The sequence below is a fragment of the Salmo salar genome, chromosome 09 (genome assembly GCF_965601325.2).
Source record: "Salmo salar chromosome 09, fSalSal1, whole genome shotgun sequence".
NCBI classification, from domain to species: Eukaryota; Metazoa; Chordata; class Actinopteri; order Salmoniformes; family Salmonidae; genus Salmo; species Salmo salar.
The window spans coordinates 23,806,631-23,834,127 of record NC_138299.1 but is presented as its reverse complement, the minus strand read 5'-3'; the positions used below and the strand labels follow the sequence as shown (position 1 = coordinate 23,834,127).

General features: G+C 44.5%; 1 protein-coding gene across 3 annotated transcripts in view; it reads right to left on the bottom strand.

Annotated features, from left to right (window-relative positions):
- LOC106610923 (kinesin-like protein KIF26A) overlaps positions 1–27,497 on the bottom strand; it is a 102,987-nt gene that overhangs the window by 53,924 nt on the left and 21,566 nt on the right. For 2 of the 3 annotated variants that reach the window (XM_045723484.2, XM_045723487.2), the window contains exon 3: positions 7,181–7,651. In XM_045723484.2, the coding sequence (XP_045579440.2) occupies positions 7,181–7,651 (471 nt within the window). Of the gene's footprint in view, positions 1–7,180; positions 7,652–15,907; positions 16,040–27,497 lie in introns of those variants that run through there. The other variant, XM_045723486.2, reaches the window with a different exon arrangement.

Below are 27,497 nucleotides of genomic sequence, written 5' to 3'. Positions count from 1 at the left end.
TCAAGTAGCCACCCTTTGCCTTGACAGCTTTGCACACTCTTGGCATTCTCTCTACCAGCTTCACCTGGAATGCTTTTCCAACAGTCTTGAAGGAGTTCCCACATATGCTGAGCAATTGTTGGCTGCTTTTCCTTCTCTGCGGTCCAACTCATCCCAAACCATCTCAATTGGGTTGAGGTCAGGTGATTGTGGAGGCCAGGTCATCTGATGCAGCACTCCATCACTCTCCTTCTCGGTCAAATAGCCCTAACACAGCCTGGAGGTGTGTTGGGCCATTGTCCTGTTGAAAAACAAATGATAGTGGGACTAAGAGCAAACCAGATGGGATGGCGTATCGCTGCAGAATGCTGTGGTAGCCATGCTGGTAAAGTGTGCCTCGAATTCTAAATAAATCATCTTATTATTGGTGTCCTTTAGTTGTGGTTTCTTTGCAGCAATTCGAACATGAAGGCCTGACATGCAGTCTCCTCCGAACAGTTGATGTTGAGATGTGTCTGTTACTTGAATTCTGTGAAGCATTTATATGGGCTGCACTTCTGAGGCTGGTAACTCTAATGAGCTTATCTTCTGCAGCAGAGGTAACTCTGGATCTTCCTTTCCTGTGGCGGTCCTCATGAGAGCCAGTTTCATCATAGCGCTTGATGGTTTTTGTGACTGCACTTGAAGAAACTTTCAAGACATTTTCCGGATTGACTGACCTTCATGTCTTAAAGTAATGATGGACAGATGTTTCTCTTTGCTTATTTGAGCTGTTCTTGCCATAATATGGACATGGTATTTTACCAAATAGGGCCATCTTCTGTATACCACTCCTACCTTGTCACAACACAACTGATTGGCTCAAACACATTAAGAAGGAACGAAAGCACACCTGTTAATTGAAATGCATTCTGGGTGACTACCTCATTAAGCTGGTTGAGAGAATGCCAAGACTGTGCAAAGCTGTAACCAAGGCAAAGGGCGGCTACTTTGAAGAATCTCAAATATATTTTAATTTGTTTAACACTTTTTGGGTTACTACAAGATTCCATATGCGTCATTTCATAGTTTTGATGTCTTCACTACTTTTCTACAATGTAGAATATAGTAAAAATAAAGAAAAACCCTGGAATGAGTGTTACTGTACATCAGCAGCTAATTTGCCATGTGTGAACAACTTTTTAATGCACAGCTTGACTTAAACAGGAAAATAAACATTTAACCCCCAACAACAAAAGAAACCTACACATCTACACACAAACCATAAGCAGTGAAATACTACAGTGGACACTTTTCTCTGATAGGCCTATGAATCTTGCTGTGGGAAGGTATGTTACAGGTTGAGATGTAGAGGGGCAACAAAGCAGAGCCTGTCTGCAGCGCTGCCTGCCAGCTGGGGTATGAGTCAGAAGCTACCTCAGCCTGGCCCCGGGAGTGGTAATGACTATGGGTGATGAGGCAGGTCCCAGGCTGCTCTTGGAGTGCTGGTCTGGGGAGAGAGAGCCAGGTAGGAGGGGGATAGGGGGTAGTGGGGTTCATCTGGAAGTAGAACAGTGATCTCTCTCTCTTTGGTCCAGCAGAGGGAGTGCTGACAAAGTCCACTGATCACCCAGGCAGCCAATAATAAAAAGCACTGTTCCTACCAGGGTCTCCATGACAACACAGGGTTAATCCTCACCCTAAATCACTAGTATATCAAACTGTACACTGATCAGTGAAAGTGTACAAGAACCAGTTTGAACATATGGTAGAGTTAAGCATCTAGTTTTCCTTCACATTCACCCTGGTGACACATCCACACTGGGTAACCAGCAACCTGAAGTCAAACACGGTATGTCGCTTGACAGGATATATTTTATCAACACCAACCAGTCCCTCTGCATATTTACTCGCTCAGTGTTTGCCCTCGATTCATGTTTGGTAACTAAAACAACATCATTTACAATCTTCTTATAAAGTGTAGGCCCTCCGGTGCATGCCATCTGTCAAAGGAGGCAGACAGCTGAACTATTTACAGTGCATTCAAAAAGTATTCAGACCCCTTGACATTTTCCACATTTTGTTAGGTTACACCCTTATTCTAAAATGTATTAAACTATTTTTTTTCCTTCATCAATTTACACACAAAACCTCATAATGACAAAGCAAAAACAGGATTTTAGAATTTTTTTGCAAATGCATAAACCAGAAACATAACATTTACGTAAGTATTCAGACCCTTTACTCAGTACTTTGTTGAAGCGCCTTTGGCAGCGATTACAGCCTTGAGTCTTCTTGGGTATGACGCCACAAGCTTGACACACCTGTATTTGGGGAGTTTCTCCCATTCTTCTCTGCAGATACTCTCAAGCTCTGTCAGGTTGGATGGGGAGCGTCACTGCACAGCTATTTTCAGGTCTCTCCAGAGATGCTTGATTGGGTTCAAGTCCGGCCTCTGGCTGGGCTCTCAAGAACATTCAGAGAAGCCACTCCTGCGTTGTCTTGGCTGTGTGCTTAGGGTCGTTGTCCTGTTGGAAGGTGACCGTTCGCCCCAGTCTGAGGTCCTGAGTGCTCTGGAGCAGGTTTTCACCAAGGATTTCTCTGTAATTTGCCTTGTTCATCTTTCCCTTGACTTGCCGTTGTAAAACATCCCCACAGCATGATGCTGCCACCAATCTTCACCGTAGGGATGGTGGCAGGTTTCTTCCAGATGTGACGCTTGGCATTCAGGCCAAAGAGTTCAATCTCAGACCAGAGAATCTTGTTTTTGGCAAACTCCAAGCGGGCTGTCATGTGCCTTTTACTGAGGATTGGCTTATTTCTGGCCTGATTGGTGGAGTGCTGCAGAGATGGTTGTCCTTCTGGAAGGTTCTCCCATCTCCACAGAGGAACTCTGGAGCTCTGTCAGAGTTACCATCGGGTTCTTGGTAAACTCCCTGACCAAAGCCCTTCCCCCCCGATTGCTCAGTTTGGTGGCCATCTCTAGGAAGAGTCTTGGTGGTTCCAAACCTCTTCCATTTAAGAATGATGGAGGCTACCGTGTTCTTGCAGACCTTCAATGCTGCAGACATTTTTTGGGACTCTTCCCCAGATCTGTGTGCCTTGACACAATCCTGTCTCTGAACACTAAGGACAATTCCTTTGACCTCATGGCTTTCCTTTGACCTCATGGCTTGGTTTTTGCTCTGACATGCACTGTCAACTGTGGGACCCTATATAGACAGGTGTGTGTCTTTCCAAATAATTTTCAATCAATTGAATTTACCACAGGTGGACTCCAATCAAGTTGTAGAAACATCTCAAGCATGATCAATGGAAACAGGATGCACCTGAGCTCAATTTCGAGTCACATAGCAAGGGGTCTGAATACTTATGTAAATAAGGTATCTGTTTTTTATTTTTAATATATTTGTAAAAATTCTAAAAACCTGTTTTCACTTTGTCATTATGGGGTATTTTGTGTAGATTGATGATTTACATTTTTTTTTATCCATTTTAGAAAAATGCTGTAATGTAAAAAAAATTGGAAGTCAACGGGTCTGAATACTTTCCGAATGTGCTGTATATACATAGCTGACATGCGAGTGCTATACATCAACATGCAGCAGCATACATTCGGACATTCACATGAACACAGGCACCTCCGGCAGTAGGGCTATACCTCACACTAGCACTGACACTATAAGCTTGTCATGATCACCACAACCAAACATGGTTGTTTTTAATCCCAAGGGAATAACCCATTGACTATATCTCAGAGAGCCATTTGTGCTTGCCTGTTATTATTAATAACCACATCAATCTTATTAGACGCCAGACATCTGTGTTGTGTTGTTCCTGATATCCATGGATATATAAGACTAAGCATTGAACATCCTTATCTAGGAAGGCATTTCCGCTGTGTTGAAAGTCCATCATGGTCCGGGTTCGATCCCAGGCTGTGTTGCAGCCGGCTGCGACCGGGAGACCCATGAGGCGGCGCACAATTGGCCCAGGGTCGTCTGGGTTAGGGGAGGGTTTGACCGCCCGGGATGTCCTTGTCCCATCTCGCTCTACCTACTCCTGGTGGCGGGCCGGGCACAGGCACGCTGACTTCGGTCGCCAGCTGGACGGTGTTTCCTCGGACACATTGGTGCGGCTGGCTTCCGGGTTAAGCGAGCATTGTGTCAAGAAGCAGTGCGGCTTGGCAGGGTTGTGTTTCAGAGGACGCATGGCTCTCGACCTTCGCTTCTCCCGAGTCAGTACGGGAGTTGCAGCAATGGGACAAGACTGTAACTACCATTTGGATATCATGAAATTGAGGAGAAAAAAAGGGGGTAAAAAGTACCAGAAAAAAGAAAGTCCATCATGGTGGGACAGCAAGGGCCTCTTGTATGTGTACATGTCAGGGTTATGATTTCTGAAGAGCGTGATGGAGAGACGGCTCATTTCAGTTTGCGCCCCAAATGCAGATTGTCGTCACGCACCTGACGGAGCGGAAAGACTAACGACAGCATGCAGGCGTCTGTGACAGGACAGAAACTCAACACGTACAAGAGAGATGTACACATGTCACATCATCCAGAAAGACTAAACTACTTCACACACTTAGGCAGTAAGCCTATCTTGACAGCTCATCCACAACCCTGTCATAGATTAAGCCAATGGTGGTGTCAGGTTTTAGAATCAAGTGGCAGCAGGTTCGAGGAGCGGAGGGGCTCTCGTTGGGGGTGTAACCAGAATAAACAGCTCACCCTAACACATACATGTCAGAGAGCATTATCCCAGGAGAGAGACTCAGGCAACCTGTTCTCCAATGCAGTAGGCCGTTATGACCACTGACGTCCCTGGTTAAGGGATAAGCATGCTGCTGTATGCCCTGGTCAGGTAATTAGGCACTCTCAGGGGTGTCATGTGTCCAGGACCATTGACACTGAGTGTCAGTAATGAGGGGACCTACCACCCTTAAACCCCATGGCCCGACCGATAGCGACTGCTTCCCAGGGAGAGGAGGAGGGTGATGTGGAGAAGGAGAGACAGTAAGCTTCCAATACAGGCAGTCTCAAGCCAACCGGGCTCAGTGACTCCCTCCCCATCAGCAGTCTAAAGAGCCTCCTCCTCTCAGAGCCGGAGCCTAGCAGCGATCCCCAGTGACCTCTGATTCCACTGTTCGACAGGCCATTACTGCTGAGGTGAAATAGACCCTGCTAATCTGGGCCCATCCTGATCCAATGGCTTCCTCAGCCGCTGTTATTGGTGGAGGAGTGTATAGGGGTGTATAGATAGACAGAAAAATGGACAACAATTTCATGTGAATAGTGGACAACAAAAATGTTGTATTTTCCTCAAATTGACTGAAGTCTCCACATCCCTCTGTGTGGCAGGGTGCCATGCAGGCCCAGCTGTACCGTGGCAGGCAGCAGCCCAGATGTTCCACTGGGTTTCCAGTGGGTAGCAGAAGAGTGGAGAGGTCACACTGGGCCAACAACACACACTAAACCCCCAGGGTCAAGAGCAGCGGTTTTAGCAGATTATTGCGCATGTGATTGTGGATTTTGCAGAGCAGAGGGCAAATCACAGACTTGGGTCAATCAATTAGTCGTTTTGTAGTGTGCACTGTTCAGTTCAGCATTCACTACTCACACTCTAATGTTTCTTAGAATGACTGAACTGTTAATCTAACCACATCCAACATCAGGGGTTAGAAGTTAGAGGTTTTAAATGAACAATAGAGTGGGGAATTCAACAACAGATGCTGTGATTTTACTTTGTCAGGTTTTGGGAGACTGGAGTTCTCTAGGTAGGATGTGCTGTCTCCTCCATTTAACACAATGACCCATTCTCTCAGTGAGCCCATTATCCCAGCTGTTAACTGTGACAGATTGTTTAGATTCTATTGTAGTGTAAAGTGGACCCCAAATGTAATTCCAAGCCAGAGCCTTTTTACTATATATATTGTGAAACTTTCAAGGTGCCCTATAATGGGCTGTGTGCTGATATTCTGGGGCCTCGGGCTCTAGTCTAAGACTCTGTAGGATTGCTGTCAACAGGGGCCTTCTCCCTTCCTTCGTCTGCCCACCGCTCTGCAGAGTTTTACACTGTCCCCCCCAAAGAAATCAAGTGGGTAATTGTGAATTAAAGCGCAAGCCTTTCGGGCACAGTGCAGCTCCGAATCCTCCATGGCCCATGTGGGTTTTCTGTCATTCTGAGGGATCTTGTTTTAATGAAAGAAATGGGCTTTAAAAAAAGAATGCCAGGAACATTTCTGCTGTGTTTGTAAGTCAGTATCCTGAAGGGCCATTTGTGTCTCTGGAGGCCCAGGCTCAGCCATGTGGCATTGTGCAACGCTTCATCCCAGCTCCCATCGGCTCTAATTGCTTTTAGACATGTAGGAGGAGAGCACAAGTCGCTCTCTCTCCCTATATGCAGGGCCTTTTGATTTGCCCTAGATTGCACAGATGCTGTTAAAAGCTTCTGGCGGCCTCACATAAACTGGCACTAAAGGCACTTGTTGACAGTCAAAGAGGAGAAAAACCTGTTCCAGAATAAGGAATAACACTGGCAGACGCCGTAATTGAGTCATATTTTCGAGTCAGCGATTTTCAATGCCATATTAAGTAGGGGCAGCAAAAACTAAAATAAAACTGAAGAGCCATTAACAGCTTCTGATTGACAACATAAAAGTAGAAAAGATTAGCTGGTGGTGAGTTTGTTCAGCGCACTCAGACTCCCTAGTGTAGAATGTCACAGCAGTGTGTAAGACACAGGTTAGAGGCTTGGACTAAATGTCCCTCTCACTGCAAGAAGAAAACTCTTCAATATAAAAGGACAACATCCCATAATGATAAGCCTGGAGTAAAGTATATTACATGGGGAATGTGTCTGTATGGAGCCATATAGTATGCCTGAGAGGAGCATTACAGGAAGATTGTAAGGTGGTCATTGTGTCTTGGTCTCCCCGGGTAGACAGTACCACCCAGGAGCCATAACTCCTGAGGAATGACAGGTCCAAGGTCTGCGTGAGGTTCTTCTCATTTCTCTAAAGGTTTAAGATTGTCCATTGTCAGACGTTGTTCTGACCAAGGTTATTGAAAAACGTTGAAGACAACATTGACAAGAGTAACAAGCTGTCTATACAAAACATTTACTAAATGTGCTTTGATACATGCTTCCCCCAGACAGGGTAAACAGTGCATCTGTATAAATAGTAATAATGATGAGCATTGAAGGGCAGAGCATGTACCGGGCTGGACTGAGGGAGGAAGTTGTTGACTCTGGAGATGCTCCACATGCCATCCAGGTACTGCTGGGCCTGGATGGTGACCGATCCCAGGGTCCCGGTCAGCTGCCCTCCCCCAACCGTCACTTGGACACTGGTCTTGGGCCCAGCAGAGACAGAGGAGCCCTGCGGACAGCCCAGCTCCCGGCGCCCCCTCTCCCCTAGGGGCAGGACATTGTGGGCATGGGGGTGAGCTTTGGAGGGCTGCCTCACATGGGCACTGGAGGAAGAGAGTGTCAGTCCATGGGGCTGCCCAGTGAGGGTGGTGGACGGCAAAGCGGGCATGTTGTGGCTCAGGATCAGGGCCGGGGCGCCTACTGTCTGCAGGGCCTCCTGCCTCAGCTGGTGGAGGGGAGTAGAACACACTTGGCAGCATCCATCATGGCTCCCAGGCACTTGGAGCTGGTCGAAGACGAAGGCTGCGTAGCCAGGGTCCTGCAGAGGAAACACACAGAGGGGGTGGGGGGGGGGGGGGGGGGGGGGGGGGGTTCAACTTAACATGGTCCCATTCAGAAAAAAACATGGTATACTACGTCATATCTCCATATCAGCGTGATTGGGGGGTTTCCTGGGTGTTGTTCATATTTTCCAGGCGTGCCAGACAGTGGCTATCGGTGTGGTCCCTCCCGGAGGCTGCCCTCTGTGATCTTAGCTCTACCTCCCTCCCTGTCTGCCCTAACCACATCCACATCCTCCCCCTCAGGAATTCAGTTTGTTTAGACTGAGCTGCTCTGCTTGAAACCAGAGACACCAGATCATGTTGCTGGTAGATGTGCTCATAGCTGCCTGCCTGGGCCTTGGACCCAAGTCAAACAACAGGGGCAAATGAAAAGAGATAAAAGGAAGTTTGAGGCACTAGTGAAAGACGCATTCCTCTGGAACACCAACTCAGTCAGACCCTTTTCCAACTTTCTGCAGGGCTGTTTAAGGCCCCAGAACAAATGAACCTCATGAAGGGTTTTGCGCGGCATCGCCTTATAGAAGGAGACCAGTAGAGGTGTGTCCTTTCCCTCTGTCTGTTAAAAGACTCCCTGAGGTGTCCTCAGCTGGAGAGGAAGGGAGTTGTGGGGGTTTAGAGAACTACAAAATAAAACAACAGCTGAGCCAATCCTAGGAGCTCAGTGTAGAATATTTACATATGAGAACAGTCCCAGCATGAAAACACATGATAAAACGCCCAGCGTGAAAATACCCATCTCCTCCTGATGACAACTCACAACACCCAGCCTTTCACTAGCGATTACAAGTCAAGTTGTCTCCGCTTTTCTTACCACGCAAGTGAGGTTCTAAGACCACTTTTACTCTCTCTCTCACACACACACACACACACACACACACACACACACACACACACACACACACACACACACACACACACACACACACACACACACACACACACACACACACACACACACACACACGTAGTCTCATAAGAGGCATAAAGGGGCAGTAACCTCCCGGCCACTGGAGCAGAGCTCTAAGACAGGAGCCCACAGATACATAATGTTTATGAGGCCTCTGTTCCTTAGAGCCTCTGTGGTGATCAGGAGGAGCGAGACGGCCTGGCCAAAGAACGACACTGCCTTAACGCAGTACCACTTAATACAGCAGTCTCCACAGAGTCACAACCCAGGGACTTTAAATCTCCTCCCTCTGAAGGCAGCTCAATACAGAGACTTTTAGGTGACCTCTATGTTAGAGCCCTATGCTTATACCTACAGTATAAATGGTTATCATTATTATGAGTATATTGCACTCCCTCTTGCTTACTAACAGCCAAGCCACGGCAGAGGACATGGAATCATCATCTTAATTTTGTCCCTGAGTCTAAGCAGTGTAAGCAGCCCCTATATATCAATGCTCTATCCACAGCACGGATCCAGTCGTCATGATAAGAGAGATCGATCACCAGGCACGAAGATCCAGAGAGGGACATAGAGTGCCCACAGGCCTGCCCCTGGAGAGAGGATGCTGCTGGGCTTGGCCCTTGGCAGGACACAGCTGTGCTGGTCCTCTTGTAAGTCGCCCTGGATAAGAGCGTCTGCTAAATTACTAAAATGTAAATATGTAAAAGTGAATGGTTTTTCAAGGGAGAATTCATAGGAGCAATATGGGTTTAATATGGTTTACTTAGTGATATACTTTGATAAATGATTCATCACACGATACTGACACTATTGGTAATGCATAGTCAGAATTGATGTTAGGCTGGAATAGACTAAGTCTGAGCATTTACTGTAGATGATGTCCCAGGTCTTATCGTAGTGTTGGGTGGGGTTATGTTGGCTAATGGAGGATATGTTTGCTACAATTACCTTCTTAAGGGCACTTATGACAACATTCCAATGAACATGCATTTATGTAAAGAGGCTTAAAATGTAAACACCATAAAGCTTTGGAGAACGATCTGAGGCTGGGAGACACTGAGACATGTGAGGGACCTAACCTGATGGCATTCTATTTCAACCTGTTTAACAAAAGGGCAGGTTCTGAATTCACCAGGTCTGAGACTAATCAGAAGAGAAATCGGAAGAGAGAGACAGCGAGAGCGAGAGAGGAGGGGGGAGAACATATCACCACAGATATGCTCCAGTCTGGAACACGTATTTGGTTGTGAGAGGGGACATTAAAGCAGTCATAACCAGAGTAACCTACCCTGGTCTCCCCACCACCCATTCCTCACCCTTCAGCCTCCCACCAAGCCAACCATACCTCACCTCAGGCCATGACTATATGGAAGAAATCAATTCCTCTCTCCCTCTCTTCCCATACCTTCCTCCATGCATTTGTTAGTTGTTGATTTAGGAGAGCCAATAAAAACAGCCACAAAGCTCCACCCATCTGCTATCCTGTAGGGTTCTGTAGGTTAGAGAGTGGGCTTCCCTTGTAAAGCTGTCTCTGAGCTTTATGCTCTGGGGAAGAGTGAGCCGGAGGTCAGGGGTAGGAAGTGGATCATGGTGATGATAATGATGATGATGGTTATGATAGTGGAGAGGATGATGCTAGCCCAGCTTTGAGGTGGATAATATGTGATTGTCTCCACATCAAGTATGACGTCAGCGAGCATTCAATCTAAAATAATGGGATAGGGTATGACTTTAAGTCAGACCTTGGCTCTCTGCCTGTCTTGTTTTAAGGACTTCTCATACGATTTCAGCCCGAAGTGCAGCCTGTCAAAATTCTCACAAACATACACCTCAAAAAATAATGTCTTTGGTAGTGAAGCTGTTTCCAATTTTTGTTTCCAATGTACAGATAACAAAAATGTATTTTACAGGCAAGTTCTGAGATATTTTAAACACAAACCGATGGCCTGAAGAGGTTGTGTAATGCCTAATGTGGAATACATGAGACATGTGACATACTATACATGCATTGAGGCCTGACGCCATATTCGCAGAAAGCAGAGAACGTCCTGAGGACATTCGGCTATGTTCCCGTTAGGTCCCTTAAGGGTTTCAGGCGTGACGTTATCCCACTGACGTTCTGAGACTTTCATTTTACTAGTCTTTAGGACGACGTGTGATGGTCCCAAGGGAACGTTCTCTGGGGGACCTTTTTAATAGCTCCCGGTTTGTCCAGGGGATGTTTTTAGGACATTCTTGGGATGTCGTGTCATGGTCCCTGGAGGTTTTGTCTAGTTCCCGGTTTGTCCAGGGGGATGTCCCTAAGAACGTTTTAAGGACATTCTTGGGACGTTGTGTCATGGTCCCATGAACGTTCTTGGATCGTTGTGTCATGGTCCCCTGGGGGTTTTTGTCACATGATGGTCCCAGGTGTCCCAAACCATTATAAGTAAAGTAATGAAATAGTATGTGGGTTGTAAGGTAAGTGGTACGCTATTCAGATAAAATAACAATATGATTACATTTAACATGATCACTAGTAACGACTTTTCAATGTGACCCCACCTGGGATTTGAACTCACAACCTCTGGATTTGGGGTATGCTGATCTTTCTGCTGAATTTCAGAAGTCCCCGACACATTCATTACCTTTAATACATCTCAGCACTTGGGAAAAAAGTGCCATCTGCACTAGAGGTCGGCCGATTAATTAGGGCCGATTTCAAGTTTTCATAACAAATCGGTAACCGGCCTTTTTGGATGCCAAAAATCTTCACATAATCACTAGTTAACTACACATTATTGATGATATTACTAGGTTAACTAGCTTGTCCTGCGTTGCATATAATCAATGCGGTGCCTGTTAATTTATCATTGAATCACAGCCTACTTCAACTTCGCCAAACGGGTGATGATTTAACAAAAGTGCATTGCCGAAAAAAAGCACAATCTTTGCACAAATGTCCCTAACCATAAACATCAATGCCTTTCTTAAAATCAATACACAGAAGTATATATTTTTTTAAACCTGCATATTTCGTTAAAAGAAATTCAAGTTAGCAGGCAATATTAACTAGGCAAATTGTGTCACTTCTCTTGCATTCAGTGCAAGCAGAGTCAGGGTATATGCAACAGTTTGGGCCGCCTGGCTCATTGCGAACTAATTTGTCCGAATTTTACATAATTATGACATAACATTGAAGGTTGTGCAATTTAACTGCAATATTTAAACTTAAGGTTACCACCCGTTCGATAAAATACAGAACGGTTCCGTATTTCACTGAAAGAATAAACATTTTGTTTTCGAAATGATCCTTTCCGAATTTGACCATATTAATGACCAAAGGCTCGTATTTCTGTGTTTATTATATTATAATTAAGTCTATGATTTGATATTTGATAGAGCAGTCTGACTGAGCGGTGGTAGGCAACAGCAGGCTCGTAAGCATTCATTCAAACAGCACTTTACTGCATTTGCAAGCAGCTCTTAGCAATGCTTGAAGCACAGCACTGTTTATGATTTCAAACCTATAAACTCCCGAAATGAGGCTGGCAATACTAAAGTGCCTATAAGAACATCCAATAGTCAAAAGGTATATGAAATACAAATGGTATAGAGAGAAATAGTCGATGCGTCATAATTCCTATTATAACTATAACCTAAAACTTCTTAACTGGGAATATTGAACCACCAGCTTTCATATGTTCTTATGTTCTGAGCAAGGAACTTAAACGTTAGCTTTTTTACATGGCACATATTGCACTTTTACTTTCTTCTCCAACACTGTGTTTTTGCATTATTTAAACCAAATTGAACATGTTTCATTATTTATTTGAGACTAAATAGATTTTATTTATGTATTATATTAAGTTAAAATAAAAGTGTTCATTGACTATTGTTGTAATTGTCATTATTACAAATATATATATAAAAATACATGTTAAGAAAATCGTCCGATTAATCGGTATCTGCTTTTTTTGGACCTCAAATAATTGGTATCGCCGTTGAAAAATCATAATCGGTCGACCTCTAATCTGCACTTTAATCATCAGTTAATCTGACTATTCTCTCATTGATTTCATTGGGTTTTCAGTGTTGTAGTCTAATGTTGGTGGGGCATATTATTCTGTTTTAATGGTACTCCTGAATCATTATGATAAATATAATAGTTTTTTAGTGTATTTTTAACAGAGCTGAGATTTACTTTGAAGAGCAAAGTGTAGGAATAGGCTTACAGGTGAAATCAGTCATTGATACAGAAAATGATGGTGTACCAGGACGATTGGAATTCCGTGAACCACGTGGTGGTGAGTTCAAATCCCAGGTGTGGACATGTTAAATAAACATACACAATGTAATCATGTATGTCAAATATGTTAGTTTAAAACACTATGTTAAAGCACCGTTTGTGTGTGGTTCAATCCCTAGCATTTGACAAAGAGCTGTGACTGGATCAGTGGTTCACCAATCAGGGCCTTGATAGGCTTGGCAACTGTAACAAGGGGTGATGTGCAATGAAACGAGGGTGCGTGTTCCCTGGGTAAAACATTTTTTGGAGGGGAGTACGTTTCTTTGCGACCATCAGGTGATATCCCCGGGACAGAACCATCAGGTGACGTCCCAGGGACAAAACCTCCAGGGGATCATGACACAACGTCCCAAGAACATCCTAAAAAGTCCTCGGGGGACGTCCCCGAGATCAACCGGGACGTCCTAATGACTCATTATTGTTTGCAGGGTTGTTTGTTGTGAGTATAAAGAAAAGCCCAGTTTGAGAGACATTTGTAGTAAGCTGCATCAACACAATAGAAGTATTCCAGACACACCAGGCCATTGAGAGAGACATGACGGCCTAGGCTTCTTCAACCATTGTTAGGTACAAGTGGAAGACCACTAGGCTTCAGAGCACAAGCACTCTAGAGAGAGAGGGAATGCGAGTTAGGGACATGGAGAGAGAGAGAGAGAATAAGAAGGGGGAGGCAGGTTGGGGTTGGGCCCCTTGCCTGAGGGCTTGTGGGTCGTTGTGTTGGGTTATTGCCTGTCAACAAGGATCTTTATTAAACTCTGGGGACGAATGAAGTCAGATGCTGTGGCCTTATTATAGAAAGGAGACCGGCATGCAATGGAAAAGAAGTGCCTGTGGAATGGACTGTAGGTCTACATAGACTACAGACACACAAGTTTGTCTGTCTGTCAGTTGTTCACACAAACGATGAGGAGAAACTGCAGACGGGCAGCAGGAGAGGTCGGAGAAAAACTTTCTGGGTGGTGAGTGTCATCAGAAAGCCTTTGCCCAGGGGCTGATGGAAAGAAGCTTAGCTGTAACTGTGTCCATATGGAGAGAGAGAGAGAGGAAAAGATGTGCATGATTTCTCTCTGCCTGGGTCCTCTGGGTACCTCAATGCAAATGGAGCCAGGCAAAGTCACACGGGGTATGATTTGGGAAATCGTCTCAATTTACCCCGCCTCACTGTCTCCCTTCCTGCACCCACATGAAAACCACAGACGGAGCAAGCAGGGTGGGAAGCCTACGTTTACCATTTGATGAAATTCAGCCACGGATCGGCCAACCGGATACAGAAAGCTGACCCGTGACTTACTTAAATCAGGAAGATGCATGAAGATCCTCGCCAGACTAAAGACTTTCAGACCCCTCGCCAGACTAAAGACTTTTAAGCACGCTCCATTAAAAGTAAGACACTCTGGGAAACAGTACTTTCTATTTCATCGAGATGAGGAGTGCCTGTTAGATGGGGAGCAGTGACCTTCACCACAGAGCAGCTCACTGTGTTTCTGTGGCCATTCACTTAAAAGAAACAAGAGGCAGAACAGCCACAGCACACCCACAAGATTTCATAAGATTCAATCGTGCAGTCTCCCATTTCTTCTTCCAGTTTGCTCTTGTACTATTTTACAGGGAAACTTTCCCCCCGATGACTCAGTAGGTCAAAACTGTGCTGTGTCTCTCACACTAGAGCCCATACCCAACAGCATTATCGCTGTTAACAGTAACACAAGCAATACAATACTTCAGAGTTTTTCATACTTCCTATAACAGTGTATAAAACCAACAAGACCACACAACAACACAGCTGCCGCATCTGGCACCTTTTAAAAACTGGAAATCCTCCACTCTCCCTTCTCTAATTTCTCCATAAGGACAGCTTAAGACAGTCGGAGCCCTCTCTGTTTACTTGGCCTCTGACACCTTTGGCCCCATCAGTAGTGCTGTCCCAGTGTGTTTCAATGGGACTAGGCCCTAATAAACCACAGGGGCCTACGGACAGGTCCCACAGTGAGGACGAGAGCTGCCAACAGGGCTACTCTCCCACAGGTAGCCTGGGGCCAGGCCAGAGAAACAAGCACAGCTGCAGGCCTGCCCCTGGATGACCACAGGCCATTAAAACAGATTACATTCCCAGGATAAAAGAACCACATCTAGTGGTAATCCCTCCCAACCTCACCCCTCAACTCTCTCCCCCCTCAGCCATCCCCGGGAGCAGCACTGGGCTGGACAACCTCAGCTATGGCCTCAGCAGACCCATACATCTCATTTGACTTCAGGAGCATTTAATGCTGAACCACCAGTAGAAGCAGTGGGCCACAGACCACTAAGTTTAACCACTCCTGTTGAGTCCTGTGTCGCTAGAGAAGACAATGAGTCAGGATCTCACACTAGCATGCTGTTTACCTCTGTGGGAACGTCTCCTGTGGCACACAAACTGGGATGTGTCATCAAACAAACATCAAACAGATGCTGCCAGCCCCTGTAGCAGGAGAACATTCCTGCAATGCAGGAAATTACAAACTTCATAAGCCTTTTTAAACCTCAAATACACTACAAGTTAAACATTTCCTGAATTGCAGGAATGTTCTCCTGCAACAGGTTGATCAAATTAAGATCCTACATCTGTAGCAACAGCACTGGGTTGTAGTTATTTGTCTGCATGATAAAATAAGAACATCATTCCAGAGATGGAATATCCACCTTATTTTCAGCATGATTCATGATGTTGTATATCTGGACCCCATTGTAATAGAAAATAAAACATTCAAATAGTACATTACGGCATATTCCCCAAGTATAGCCCTTGCGAAATCCTCCTTATGCCGCATCAAAATGAATCCCTACTGATCAATATTGAACAAATGCTTTCATGTGTAAGTACGTTATTAGGCGATAACTCTACTCGCGGAAATACTATGGTTGCCAATGATTTTACTATATATTTTTTCAAGTATAACTAATGTATGCAGAACTACCTTAAATCACTTTCCAACCAAAAAAAAACAGTAAATTGCATTATTATTTAACATAAACGCTATCAGGAAATTAATTTACCTGTACTTTTCAGATGACAGAGCGAGGAGTTGATTAATCCTTTATCCGCTTTGATGTTGTGAACACCAGAAGACTGCTGCAAACGCTTGCGCTGAACTTTCACAAGGCGCTTCTGAGTAGGAGGAGTAGCCTGGGTTAGCGTACAACCTGATTGACTGGAGTGTTCCGGGAACCTGATACACGCGAGCCCACTTAGTCAATGGTAAGGCCTATACGATCAAGTCTACCTGGAATCGATTCATATCTCAAAGAAGCATATTTTAGCAGGACGGTCCTAGATGAAAAATGTATGGCTGTTTTGACATTTTTCAAACATCTCATCATTTAAAGCTGCAATATGTAACTTTTTGGTCAACGACCAAATTCACATAGAAATGTGTGTTATAAATCGTTATTCTCATTGAAAGCAAGTCTCAGAAGCGGTAGATAAATTCAATGTGTGCTATTTAAATGCTTCCCTTTCGTTTTTTTGCTTCTTTTAATTTCGGTTTTGTACACCAGCTTCAAACATCTGAAAATACAATATTTTTGGTTCTGGAAAATATATTTTAACAGCGGTTTAGATGGTACAACGATTCTCTACCATATACTTGCTTGTTTTGTCTCATAAACTGAAATTAGGCAAACTATTCGAATTTTAGCAACCAGGAAATGCCGAAGCGATTTCTGCATAGTACATCTTTAATGCATTAGAGCCTAAACATCATAGTGGATATGTGTGTGCAGTATTCAAATGATTGTTATGTACAGTATTTAGCTATAGATAATGCTACAGGATGTGTATAATGTGCTATGTATCACATTACATATAATAGCAGGGGCCTATTACTGTATGGTTACAGTGCCACTCCTTTTCTATTATTTATACAACAAGCAGATGCCACTGTCTATCAAACAATCAGCCATAGATAGACACTATGGATCAAGTAGAATGCATGATTTAATGGAGCTCTGTCAAGCAAGCTTCCTGCAATCAAATTACCTCACATAATGACATGTCACGGCTGGCCCATTTGTTCTTGTCACTCATGTTACCCAAGAGAGAACGCAATAGGATTCTAGCTACCTTTCATACTATAACTTTGTCATGTCAGCGATTACAAGAATGTGCAGTGCCTTATATGAATCACTGCTATCAAGGTGGGAGGAATAGGTGAAAAGGAGAGTGACTGACTGAACCTTATTGCTCCCCATTTTTGTGTGTGTGCGTGTGTGCCCCTTGTGTGTCCATCTGTCTGTTTACACCACATCCATCCATCACTCCAACCTTTCCTCACTTGGCCAGTTAATTACCTTTTCCTGTTCACTCACGCACACAAAGAAAACAAGCTCCTTTCAGACTGTTTGGACAAACTTCATCCCTCCCTTGCTCCTTTCAACGTCTCTCTCTCTCCCGCATGGATCCAAGGCAGCTGTCGGCACACTGTTTTTCCTCCAGATCAGTCAAGCTGTCATCGTCTGGGCTAGGCTACAGGCTACGGATAAGCTAGACTCCCCTGTGAGAGAGTGAATGACTTCACCAACTGACATCTACATCAATGACATCATGGCAGTGGACACTACTGTAATTACTACTCAGGCTTTCAATAGGTACATACTCCATAGAGCAAAATTCTGTTTCAGTGGGGAGCAGGGGATTCAAACATATCGGACCACGTTGGCGAAGAGAAAAGAAACGTCGCTGAAAATTGTCTCACTGCAACCACTCTACAACAAAGACAGGGATACATCTATGTGTCAGGGTATCTCCATCTCCATTCTCCACCAGTGTAGCATTACACCTATGATGAAATACACTGAACAAAAATATAAACGCAACATGCACAATTTCAAAGATTTTACTGAATACAGTTCATAGAAGGAAATCAGTCAATTTAAATAAATGTATAGGCCCTAATTTGTGGATTTCACATGACTGGGCAGGGGCGCAGGCATGGGGGAGCCTGGCCCAGCCAATCAGAATGAGTTTTTCCTAAGAAAAGGGCTTTATTACAAACAGAAATACTCCTCAGTTTTATCATCTGTCTGGGTGGCTGGTCTCAGACAATCCTGCAGGTGAAGAAGCCGGATGTGGAGGTCCTGGACTGGCGTGGTTACACTTAGTCTGCAGTTGTGAAGCCGTTTGGGTGTACTGCCACATTCTCTAAAACGACGTTGGAGGTGGCTTATGGTAGGGAAAATAACATTCAATTCACTGGCATTCCTGCAGTCAAAATTTGAGATATCTGTGGCATTGTGATGTGACAAAACTGCACATTTTAGAGTGGCCTTTTATTTTCCCCAGCACAAGGTGCACCTGTGTAATGATCATGCTGTTTAATCAGCTTCTTGATCTGCCACACCTGTCAGGTGGATGGATTATCTTGGCAAAGGAGATATGCTCACTAACGGGGAAGTAAAACATTTATGCACAACATTTGAGAGAAATACCCTTGTTGTGCATATTAAACATTTCTGGGATCTTTTTTTTTCAGCTCATGAAACATGGGACCAACACTTTACATGTTGTGTTTATATTTTCAGGATATATGTTTTTCTCTTACACCAGAGATCTTTACTCTGTTGCCTGTGGCCAATCTGGAGGAGGCCAAGCAGAAGCAGCACTCACGCTCATCTCTCCCACCAGGGAGACACTTGTGAGTGTATTTATGCATGCTGCTCACCAGCTACTCTGCACTTCTAATTAGAATACCTGATATACCGCTCCTGGAAACTCTCCAGACCAGATAATTCATATTTTTTACTAGATTTACTGAAACAAACAAAAATAAATATATCATGAAAAATTCAGCAGGCAACTGGAGAGTCAGGAGCCAGGTGTTGTTTTAAGCTCTGCAGGTATGGAGGAGAAGGAGAAGGAAGAGGTGAGGGTAGGGGGAAGGAGTAAGATGCTAGAGCCCCCATCTCAGCTCAGGAGCACCCGACTAATGAGAGCTGTACTGGTTGGAGTTCTACACACTGGAAGACCCTTGTCAAAGAACCAGTCCAACTCCATCTTGCCCTCCTTGTTGGTGCTTGCTGCTAATGAAATAAAAAAGTAACTTTTTCAAATAAATCTCTTGAAAGTGTCAAAAGGAAGAAAAAGAACATCTCTCTCATCTATTGCTCTCCCTCTCTCTGTCCAGTTTTGAGTTTTTCAGATCCTGCTGCTCCTAGACTCACTGTGCCCCAGGGAGCAGCAGGGGGTTAGAACAGAGACAGAGGATCACGTCTGCTCCCAGAATAAAATGTCTGTCAGATCGGTCTGATAGCTTTTGAGGCGAGACTCAACAGAAATGTAGTTTGGTATGGATAGTTTGGCTACAGCTGGGAGGCGGTAGGCCTTGTTCCCTGTGGTACAGGCTTAGTCTCAAGAAGAACCATCTGGATTAACCCAGTGAGATAGAGATGTTTTATGCTGTAGTAGGTGGGCTCCAAAAGCTGTGCATTCACGTTATACACTGAATACACTGCCCTTACATGACATACACTGACCAGGTGAATCCAGGTGAAAGCTATGATTCTTTATTGATGTCACCTGTTAAATCCACTTCAATCAGTGTAGATAAAGTGGAGGAGACATGTTAAAGAAGGATTTTTAAGCCTTGAGACAACTGAGGCATGGACTGTGTATGTGTGCCATTCAGACAGTGAATGGGCAAGACAAACCATTTAAGTGCCTTTGAATGGGTTATGGCAGTACGTGCCAGGCGCACTGGTTTGAGTGTGTCAAGAACTGCAACGCTGCTGGGTTTTTAACCTGTTAGGGCTAGGGGGCAGTATTAACACGGCTGGATAAAAAACGTACCCGATTTAATCTGGTTACTACTCCTGCCCAGTAACTAGAATATGCATATAAGTATTGGCTTTGGATAGAAAACACCCTAAAGTTTCTAAAACTGTTTGAATGGTGTCTGTGAGTATAACAGAACTCAAATGGCAGGCCAAAACCTGAGAAGATTCCATGCAGGAAGTGGCCTGTCTGAGAAGTTGTGTTTCATCTTGGCTCTTTTTATTGAAGACTGAGGATCTTTGCTCTAACGTGACACTTCCTACGGCTCCCATAGGCTCTCAGAGCCCGGGAAAAAGCTGAACGATATCGAGGCAGCCTCTGGCTGAAACACATTATCGCTTTTGGCAAGTGGCCGATCAGAGTACTATGGGCTTAGATGTGTGCCCGAGTCGACCGAATGCTTTATTTTCTTTCGTCTGTTTACCTAAACGCAGATTCCCGGTCGGAATATTATCACTTTTTTTAGGAGAAAAATGGCATAAAAATGGATTTTAAACAGCGGTTGACATGCTTCGAAGTACGGTAATGGAATATTTCGAATTTTTTTTGTCACGAATTGCGCCATGCTCGTCACCCTTATTTACCCTTTCGGATAGTGTCTTGAACGCACGAACAAAACGCCGCTATTTGGATATAACTATGGATTATTTTGAACCAAACCAACATTTGTTATTGAAGTAGAAGTCCTGGGAGTGCATTCTGACGAAGACAGCAAAGGTAATAACATTTTTCTTATAGTAAATCTGACTTTGGTGAGTGCTAAATTTGCTGGGTGTCTAAATAGCTAGCCCTGTGATGCCGGGCTATCTACTGAGAATATTGCAAAATGTGCTTTCACCGAAAAGCTATTTTAAAATCGGACATATCGAGTGCATAGAGGAGTTCTGTATCTATAATTCTTAAAATAATTGTTATGTTTTTTGTGAACGTTTATCGTGAGTAATTTAGTAAATTCACCGGCAGTGTTCGGTGGGAATGCTAGTCACATGCTAGTCACATGCTAATGTAAAAAGCTGGTTTTTGATATAAATATGAACTTGATTGAACAAAACATGCATGTATTGTATAACATAATGTCCTAGGGTTGTCATCTGATGAAGATCATCAAAGGTTAGTGCTGCATTTAGCTGTGGTTTGGGTTTATGTGACATTATATGCTAGCTTGAAAAATGGGTGTCTGATTATTTCTGGCTGGGTACTCTGCTGACATAATCTAATGTTTTGCTTTCGTTGTAAAGCCTTTTTGAAATCGGACAGTGTGGTTAGATTAACGAGAGTCTTGTCTTTAAAATGGTGTAAAATAGTCATATGTTTGAAAAATGTAAGTTTTTGCATTTTTGAGGTTTTTGAATAACGCGCCACGGGATTACACTGGCTGTTACGTAGGTGGGACGATTTGGTGCCACCTACCCTAGAGAGGTTAACGCTCAACAGATTCCCGTGTGTATCAAGAATGGTCCGCCATCCAAAATATATCCAGCCCGACTTGACACAACTGTGGGAAGCATTGGAGTCAACATGGCCAGCATCCCTGTAGAACGCTTTCGCCGCCTTGTAGAGTCCATGCCCAAAAAATTCAGGCTGTTCTGAGGGCAAAAGGGGGTGCAACTCAATGTTAGTAAGGTGTTCCTAATGTTTTGTAAACTAAGTGTATATTGGTATTCGAAGCCATACACTGGGGCTTGTAAAGAGACCTATTTCTGTACATGAGGAGAACCCACTCCAGACATTCAGTGCAGAGGAGGATGCTAATACAACAGCTGTAGCTAAAGTGGCTTCAGCATAGTGTTTCACTTCCTACCTGATATTTACAGAGTAAAAACAGCCAGCTGCCTCTCCTCGCCTGTGTGAATTATCCCACCCTTCAAGTCCCATTTCATTAGTCCCATTCCATTCGTGTCACTGAGAGTTTGGATGTTTGTGAATCTGTTAATCGTTCATTCCCTCCATGTAAGATTCTGCTAGACAAACTAACTGAGAAGACAAAATGATGATGATGAGCAAACCTGCAATCACAAAACTAACTGGTAAAGGTTGAAGAAGCAGCACAGGTCTTTACGGCTGGTAATCCACAGAACAGCTCTCTTAAAGCCCCAGAGATGGTAAACTTTAGCTGCAGCCAGTAGCAGACTGACTGAGAGGAAAACCTCAATTATTGAATAAAAATGCAAACACAGAGAGGAAAATATTCAAACAGAATTAATTTCATTGTCACGACTTCTACCGAAGTCGATGCCCCTCCTTGTTCGGTTGGTGCTCGGCGGTCGACGTCACCGGTCTTCTAGCCATCACTGATCCATTTTTCATTTTCCATTGGTTTTGTCTTGTCTTCCTGCACACCTGGTTCCAATCCCATTCATTACATGTTGTGTGTTTCCCCTCGTGTCCTTGTCAGAGATTGTTTGTTGTTATTTGCTCGTGTTGTTGGATTGGTGTGCGACGGGTTATTGTACCCATGTTTATTTTATTATGTACTTTGGTTTTGGAGTTTGTTTTTACTTTATTAAACTACTCCAGTTACACCAAGTTTGTTTCCCCTGCGCCTGACCTCCCTGCCACCTACACACACGACGTGACATTAATGCGATTTCTCCATAGCATTTGTCTCAAATTAATCAACACATCAGCATGATCAGAATTCAGCTTGAGACTCTTACCTCCCTCACTAGCTTTAAGCATCAGCTGTCAGAGCAGCTCACAGATCACTGCACCTGTACATAGCTCATTTCTAAATAGCCCATCCAATCTACCTCATCCCCATACTGTATTTATTTATTTATCTTTCTCCTTTGCACCCCAGTATCTCAACTTGAAAATTCATCCTCTGCACATCCTACCATTCCAGTGTTTAATTGCTATATTGTAATTACTTTGCCACCATGGCCTATTTATTGCCTCACCTCTCTTATCCTACCTCATTTGCACATGCTGTATATAGATTTTCCTACTGTATTATTGATTGTATGTTTGTTTATTCCATGTGTAACTCTGTGTTGTTGTATGTGTTGAACTGCTTTGCTTTATCTTGGCCAGGTCGCAGTTGCAAATGAGAACTTGTTCTCAACTAGCCTACCTGGTTAAATAAAGGTGAAATAAATAAAAAATACAAATAATTTACTGATGAGTTTTGCATATGAGCAACAACAAAAAAACACAAAAGAAAAGCAGATTGCTAAACCTCCTCTGTCTTTGTAAAACAACATTAATTATTTTTATTGAACTAATTTTGACTGTCAGAAGAAGAAAAAAAACAACCAAATGCATATTTCTATGTACTTGTCAGAATAAAGCTGTATGCAACTGACGACAAGGTGAAATGTTGAGTACATTCACACAATTATTCTATCCACTCCCCTGGTGGAATGGATGGTAGAGTAATTATGCTGGCAAACTGCCAGGTCTCTGTACTGTATTCTGCTCCACTGTACTATGAAGCACTGCACTATCTGCTTGAGCTCAGGTGTGCTGTGCTGAGCCTCCCTGCTCCATCCCAGGCTTCTATGGGGTTGTTATCTCTGTGACTGGCATCCTTTGTGTATCCACAAAGATGCAGTGTCAGCAGAACAATAGAACAGAGAGTGGCAAGTGACAGTATGGCAACTGCAGCACATGTTAGCATACAGGAACACAGAGGACTGGTATAGAAGGAAATACCAATTTAACCATGAAAGAACATTATATCACCATGCTAATAATGGCCTGTAAGATAATGCAATTTTCACTAATAAGTTGAGCATTCAGCATCAATTTAGACTTCGCAGTCAGGGAATGACATGCTAATTGAAAATTGCAGCCGTGGTGTAGACATGTTGATGGTGAGAGAGTATTGATAGGAAAACATCTCTAGGAAAAGTGTGCTGTGGCTTACCAGGACTGGCTGTTTTCTCCTGGCTAATTGAGATGTCTAGACATATACAATTGAATCTCCATAAGATAAGGGAAAGGCAGAACCCCCTCTATCTGGTGAGGGAAACGGGACTACTAATCCACTTAATGATTGTAAAGACTTTTCTTTCTTTTTCCCAGTGAATACTACGCTTATCAAGACTGGTTACAATGGCCATTTCACCACTTTGTCTACTAGGAACAATGGAATACTGTGTAGCCCACAATAAAAACCAGGGAGCTACTTCCACCATTTCACTTTACATTCAAATGAGTTGGGGGTGGTCTGGTGGGTTGACGGGAGACCAAATTGAACCTGAAGAGAGACGGTGATTTTTGCTAAATGTGCATTATACATTTTACAGGCTCACTCATGGGCCATTAATTCAGTGACAGAATATCCTTCCTCTCTACAGTGAGGATTAGGTATCTAATACACCTTTTAAAATCAACCTCTTGTACTGTATAATCCCACACATACTGTAGACAGATATACTGTGCGTTCACATGCAAACACACTTGCACGCGCGCGCACACACACCCACAATAGTGGCAATTTGCTGAGGCTTTACGGAATATCCACCTGTCTGAGCGAGCCGGTACATGTTCTGAAAGGCACTGACAAATCACTGCCACATTAGAGCCACAGTAAACGACAGCACCAGACTGGCCTTCAGTCTGCACAACCAATTACACAAGAAAAGAGTTACAATCCAACTGCTATTGTCATGGCACAAAAGCTACTATTAGCAGATAAAAGCAGGCGCAACAGTAATTTCTCATCTGCATATGAATTAATGGGGTTTGGAGAGAGGTGGGAGTTTTAATCAGGTTTTTGTTGACTAGATTCTGCTGTTCCCTTCCCTCCAGATCTATCTGTACACATGTCCTGTCAGAACAGAGCCTGTAGGAGTCAGGGAGTCAGGGAGTGCAGGGAGTCAGGGAGTGCAGGGAGTGCAGGGAGTGAAGGGAGTCAGGGAGTGCAGGGAGTGCAGGGAGTCAGGGAGTGCAGGGAGTGCAAGGAGTCAGGGAGTGCAGGGAGTCAGGGAGTGCAGGGAGTCAGGGAGGCCAGGCAGGCATTGACACAGAGAGGGCGATGAGAGAAACAGACTGGGTGCATTCTGCTCAGACCTGCAGGCTCATAGCTGCTTTGTGTGTGCATGGCCTTGCCTCCACAGGAGGAACATGGAACACTGCAGACAACGTAAAAATAGAAAGCCGGGGAAAAAATGCTTTCCAGCAGCGAGATGTTTACTTTTGCTCAAGGGTCCAGTGGTATTTGTCTAAGCCTCTGTCTACACGACCCCCGGGCTCGATACTGATGTAAGGATTTTACTCCACTAAAGAGCCTGAGTAACAGAGCAGATAAATAACAATCTTCACAACAAGAGGAGAGGAGAGCATCACAGTCATCTGCTGTGCAATATGTCTATGATATATTTATGATACCAGGAGTGTGGAGAACAACTGAATTCAGCATAATGTCTGGGGTGCCTGGGCTTATGCATGTCAAAGCTACCTGTTTTGTTCCTCTCATTTTAAGTGGGAAACGCGAGTTCGGTGGTATTACCATCATGTCACGCCCGAAACACATACTACATCAATGTCTCCTGCACTAAGAACATCAAAATGAGCCTGGAAATTACCTGATGGTAACACACACACACACACACACACACACACGCACACGCACACGCACACACACACGCACGCACGCACGCACGCACACGCACATACACACACGCACACAGAGTGTTCAGAGATGCAGGAGCATGCTCTGTCCGTGCTGTGGGTTTGATTGTGGGGCTGTGGGGTCAAAGGGCACCTAATTGTGCGCTTCGTGGAGGTCAGCATCAGTGTGGCCTTCTGACAGAGCCGTGGAACACCACCTGAAGCTCTGTCAGGAAGACAAATGAACTACGACCTCTCTGCTGATGACATCGACCCCAGTCAGCAAACACGGGCCACATCTTAATCTGGGTCATGCTGCTACATGCACGTTTACACAGGGCTGTGGGGCCTTCTGGGATGGATAGTTCTCTGGCGATCATATTCTCAGTTAGTTCTAAAATATTAAGGCTGAAACACAGACACCTTATGATGAGAGATTCTCATCTCTCAGCCAGTCTCATAAGTGGCCCCTCTATGGCTAGCCCATGACCAGCGACTCCTCTCCAGACTCACTCAGGGCTGCAGCGCAGAGACAGTGATCTATCTCTAAATTTGCTGAAATTGCTCCCTTCTATCTCTCTGTAACAGCCAATCATATCGGTCAACCTGTCATTTAAATGAGCAGGTACACAGGCTGCTGGGACAATGCAGGACCGGACGACAGGGCCCTTGGTTCAATCTGTTTAATCTAACAATGACATTCTTGAGTAAGCAGCCTTTTTAAAGTCCCATAAAACAACCTAACTAAATCTTGCCACAAACTCCTGGTATTCCACAGGAATACTTTGCAGCTATTCCAGCTGGCTTCTAAACAATAAAGAAAACAGGCAGAGCAAGAGATGGTTATCATTTTTTTCACCAGTCAATAATTAGCCAGCTTTCTAATCCGCTGTTTGAGCAGCATACCTGTCCATTTACCCATGTGAGTGCAGACACTATGCCCTGACCCTCCACAGCGTCAGCTCTGACTCTGCTGCCTGCACCACACTGCTAGTTTAGCTCACGCTGGAATGCACACACACTTAAAAGCACATCTCCCACTGGACACTAGGTGTGAGGAGTTGTCTTCCTGTTCTAACTATTAACAAATAGGTGTGATGGATGGATGGAATACAATAAAATAACAAGACCATTCCCTACACTGTGGAAAACGTATTGTGTTTTGAGGTCAGGGGATCATCCAGAAAAGGAGGGTCCAGTTTTAAAAATGATTAACGAAATGCCGGCAGTGACTTCCTTTCCTAAACAGAGGCTGAAATCACATGAGGCTGGCCTGGCCACCCGCTCTGGCTAGGTGGAGCCTGCTCAATCTCCACTGCCCGTGTCTGCTTCTCTGAAGGGACGAATCGCTCAATAACGCAGTGGAGTATCCCGCTGTGGGTCACGCCCTTTACAGGCTTGTTTTCCCAGCTAGGATGGTCACTGTCAGGGAGGCATGTTGGACTTCAAGCCAACAGAACATCAAGGCAGCACTTTCCTATCCTCCCTCTAGCCGCTGTCATGTCCTGTTGTCAGGAAGCAGGGGATGATAGCACATCGACACAAACAAGCAGAGATTACCTCCGTGCCACGGCAGCGGCTGTCCTCAGGTGGCAGTGCCTGGGTAAGAAATCTCACTCCATAGGAGAGCTCACTCACACACTAACACACACGTCTACACAGTCATCCCTGGATGACCAGTCTAGTGTCCTGGTTTCCTGAGCACAACACCAATAGTCATCACATAAAACACATCCCTCCTGCCTCTCAGTGGTGTGTCAGAGGAACAGGGCACAGACAAAGGAGGGTAATAAAACAGACCTCCAATGTCATGGTGGTCTGTCGCTACGGGACCCCTAGGACAACATTGGGTGGGTCAGCGACAGGGCAATGTCAATATCACGCTGGGGCTGAGAGGAGAGCTTTGAAGGCCAAGGGAGGTGTGGACAAGGGGAGTGGAGATGGGACTTTTTGTTGGAATGTGTGCCTTTCATGTTCTCAGGAAGCCCCTCGCAGTGAGACACAACAAGAGTGTCGGGGGCGTTCTGGGGCCTTTGTTGACGGAGCGTGAGCCAAAGAAGGAGCGGAACACTTGACTGCCCTCTCTCATCTCCACTCCCCTTGTTTATGAGCTAATTAAGCGTTGTTCAGTTCTATTTCCACAACAACCCCATTCCTCTTGCTACTCATACAGTACCATCATAACCGTGACTTTCAATTGGCTAACTCGTTCCTTTACGGCCCCCTCTATAACATAACCTTTAGAACAGCTTTCTGTGTGAT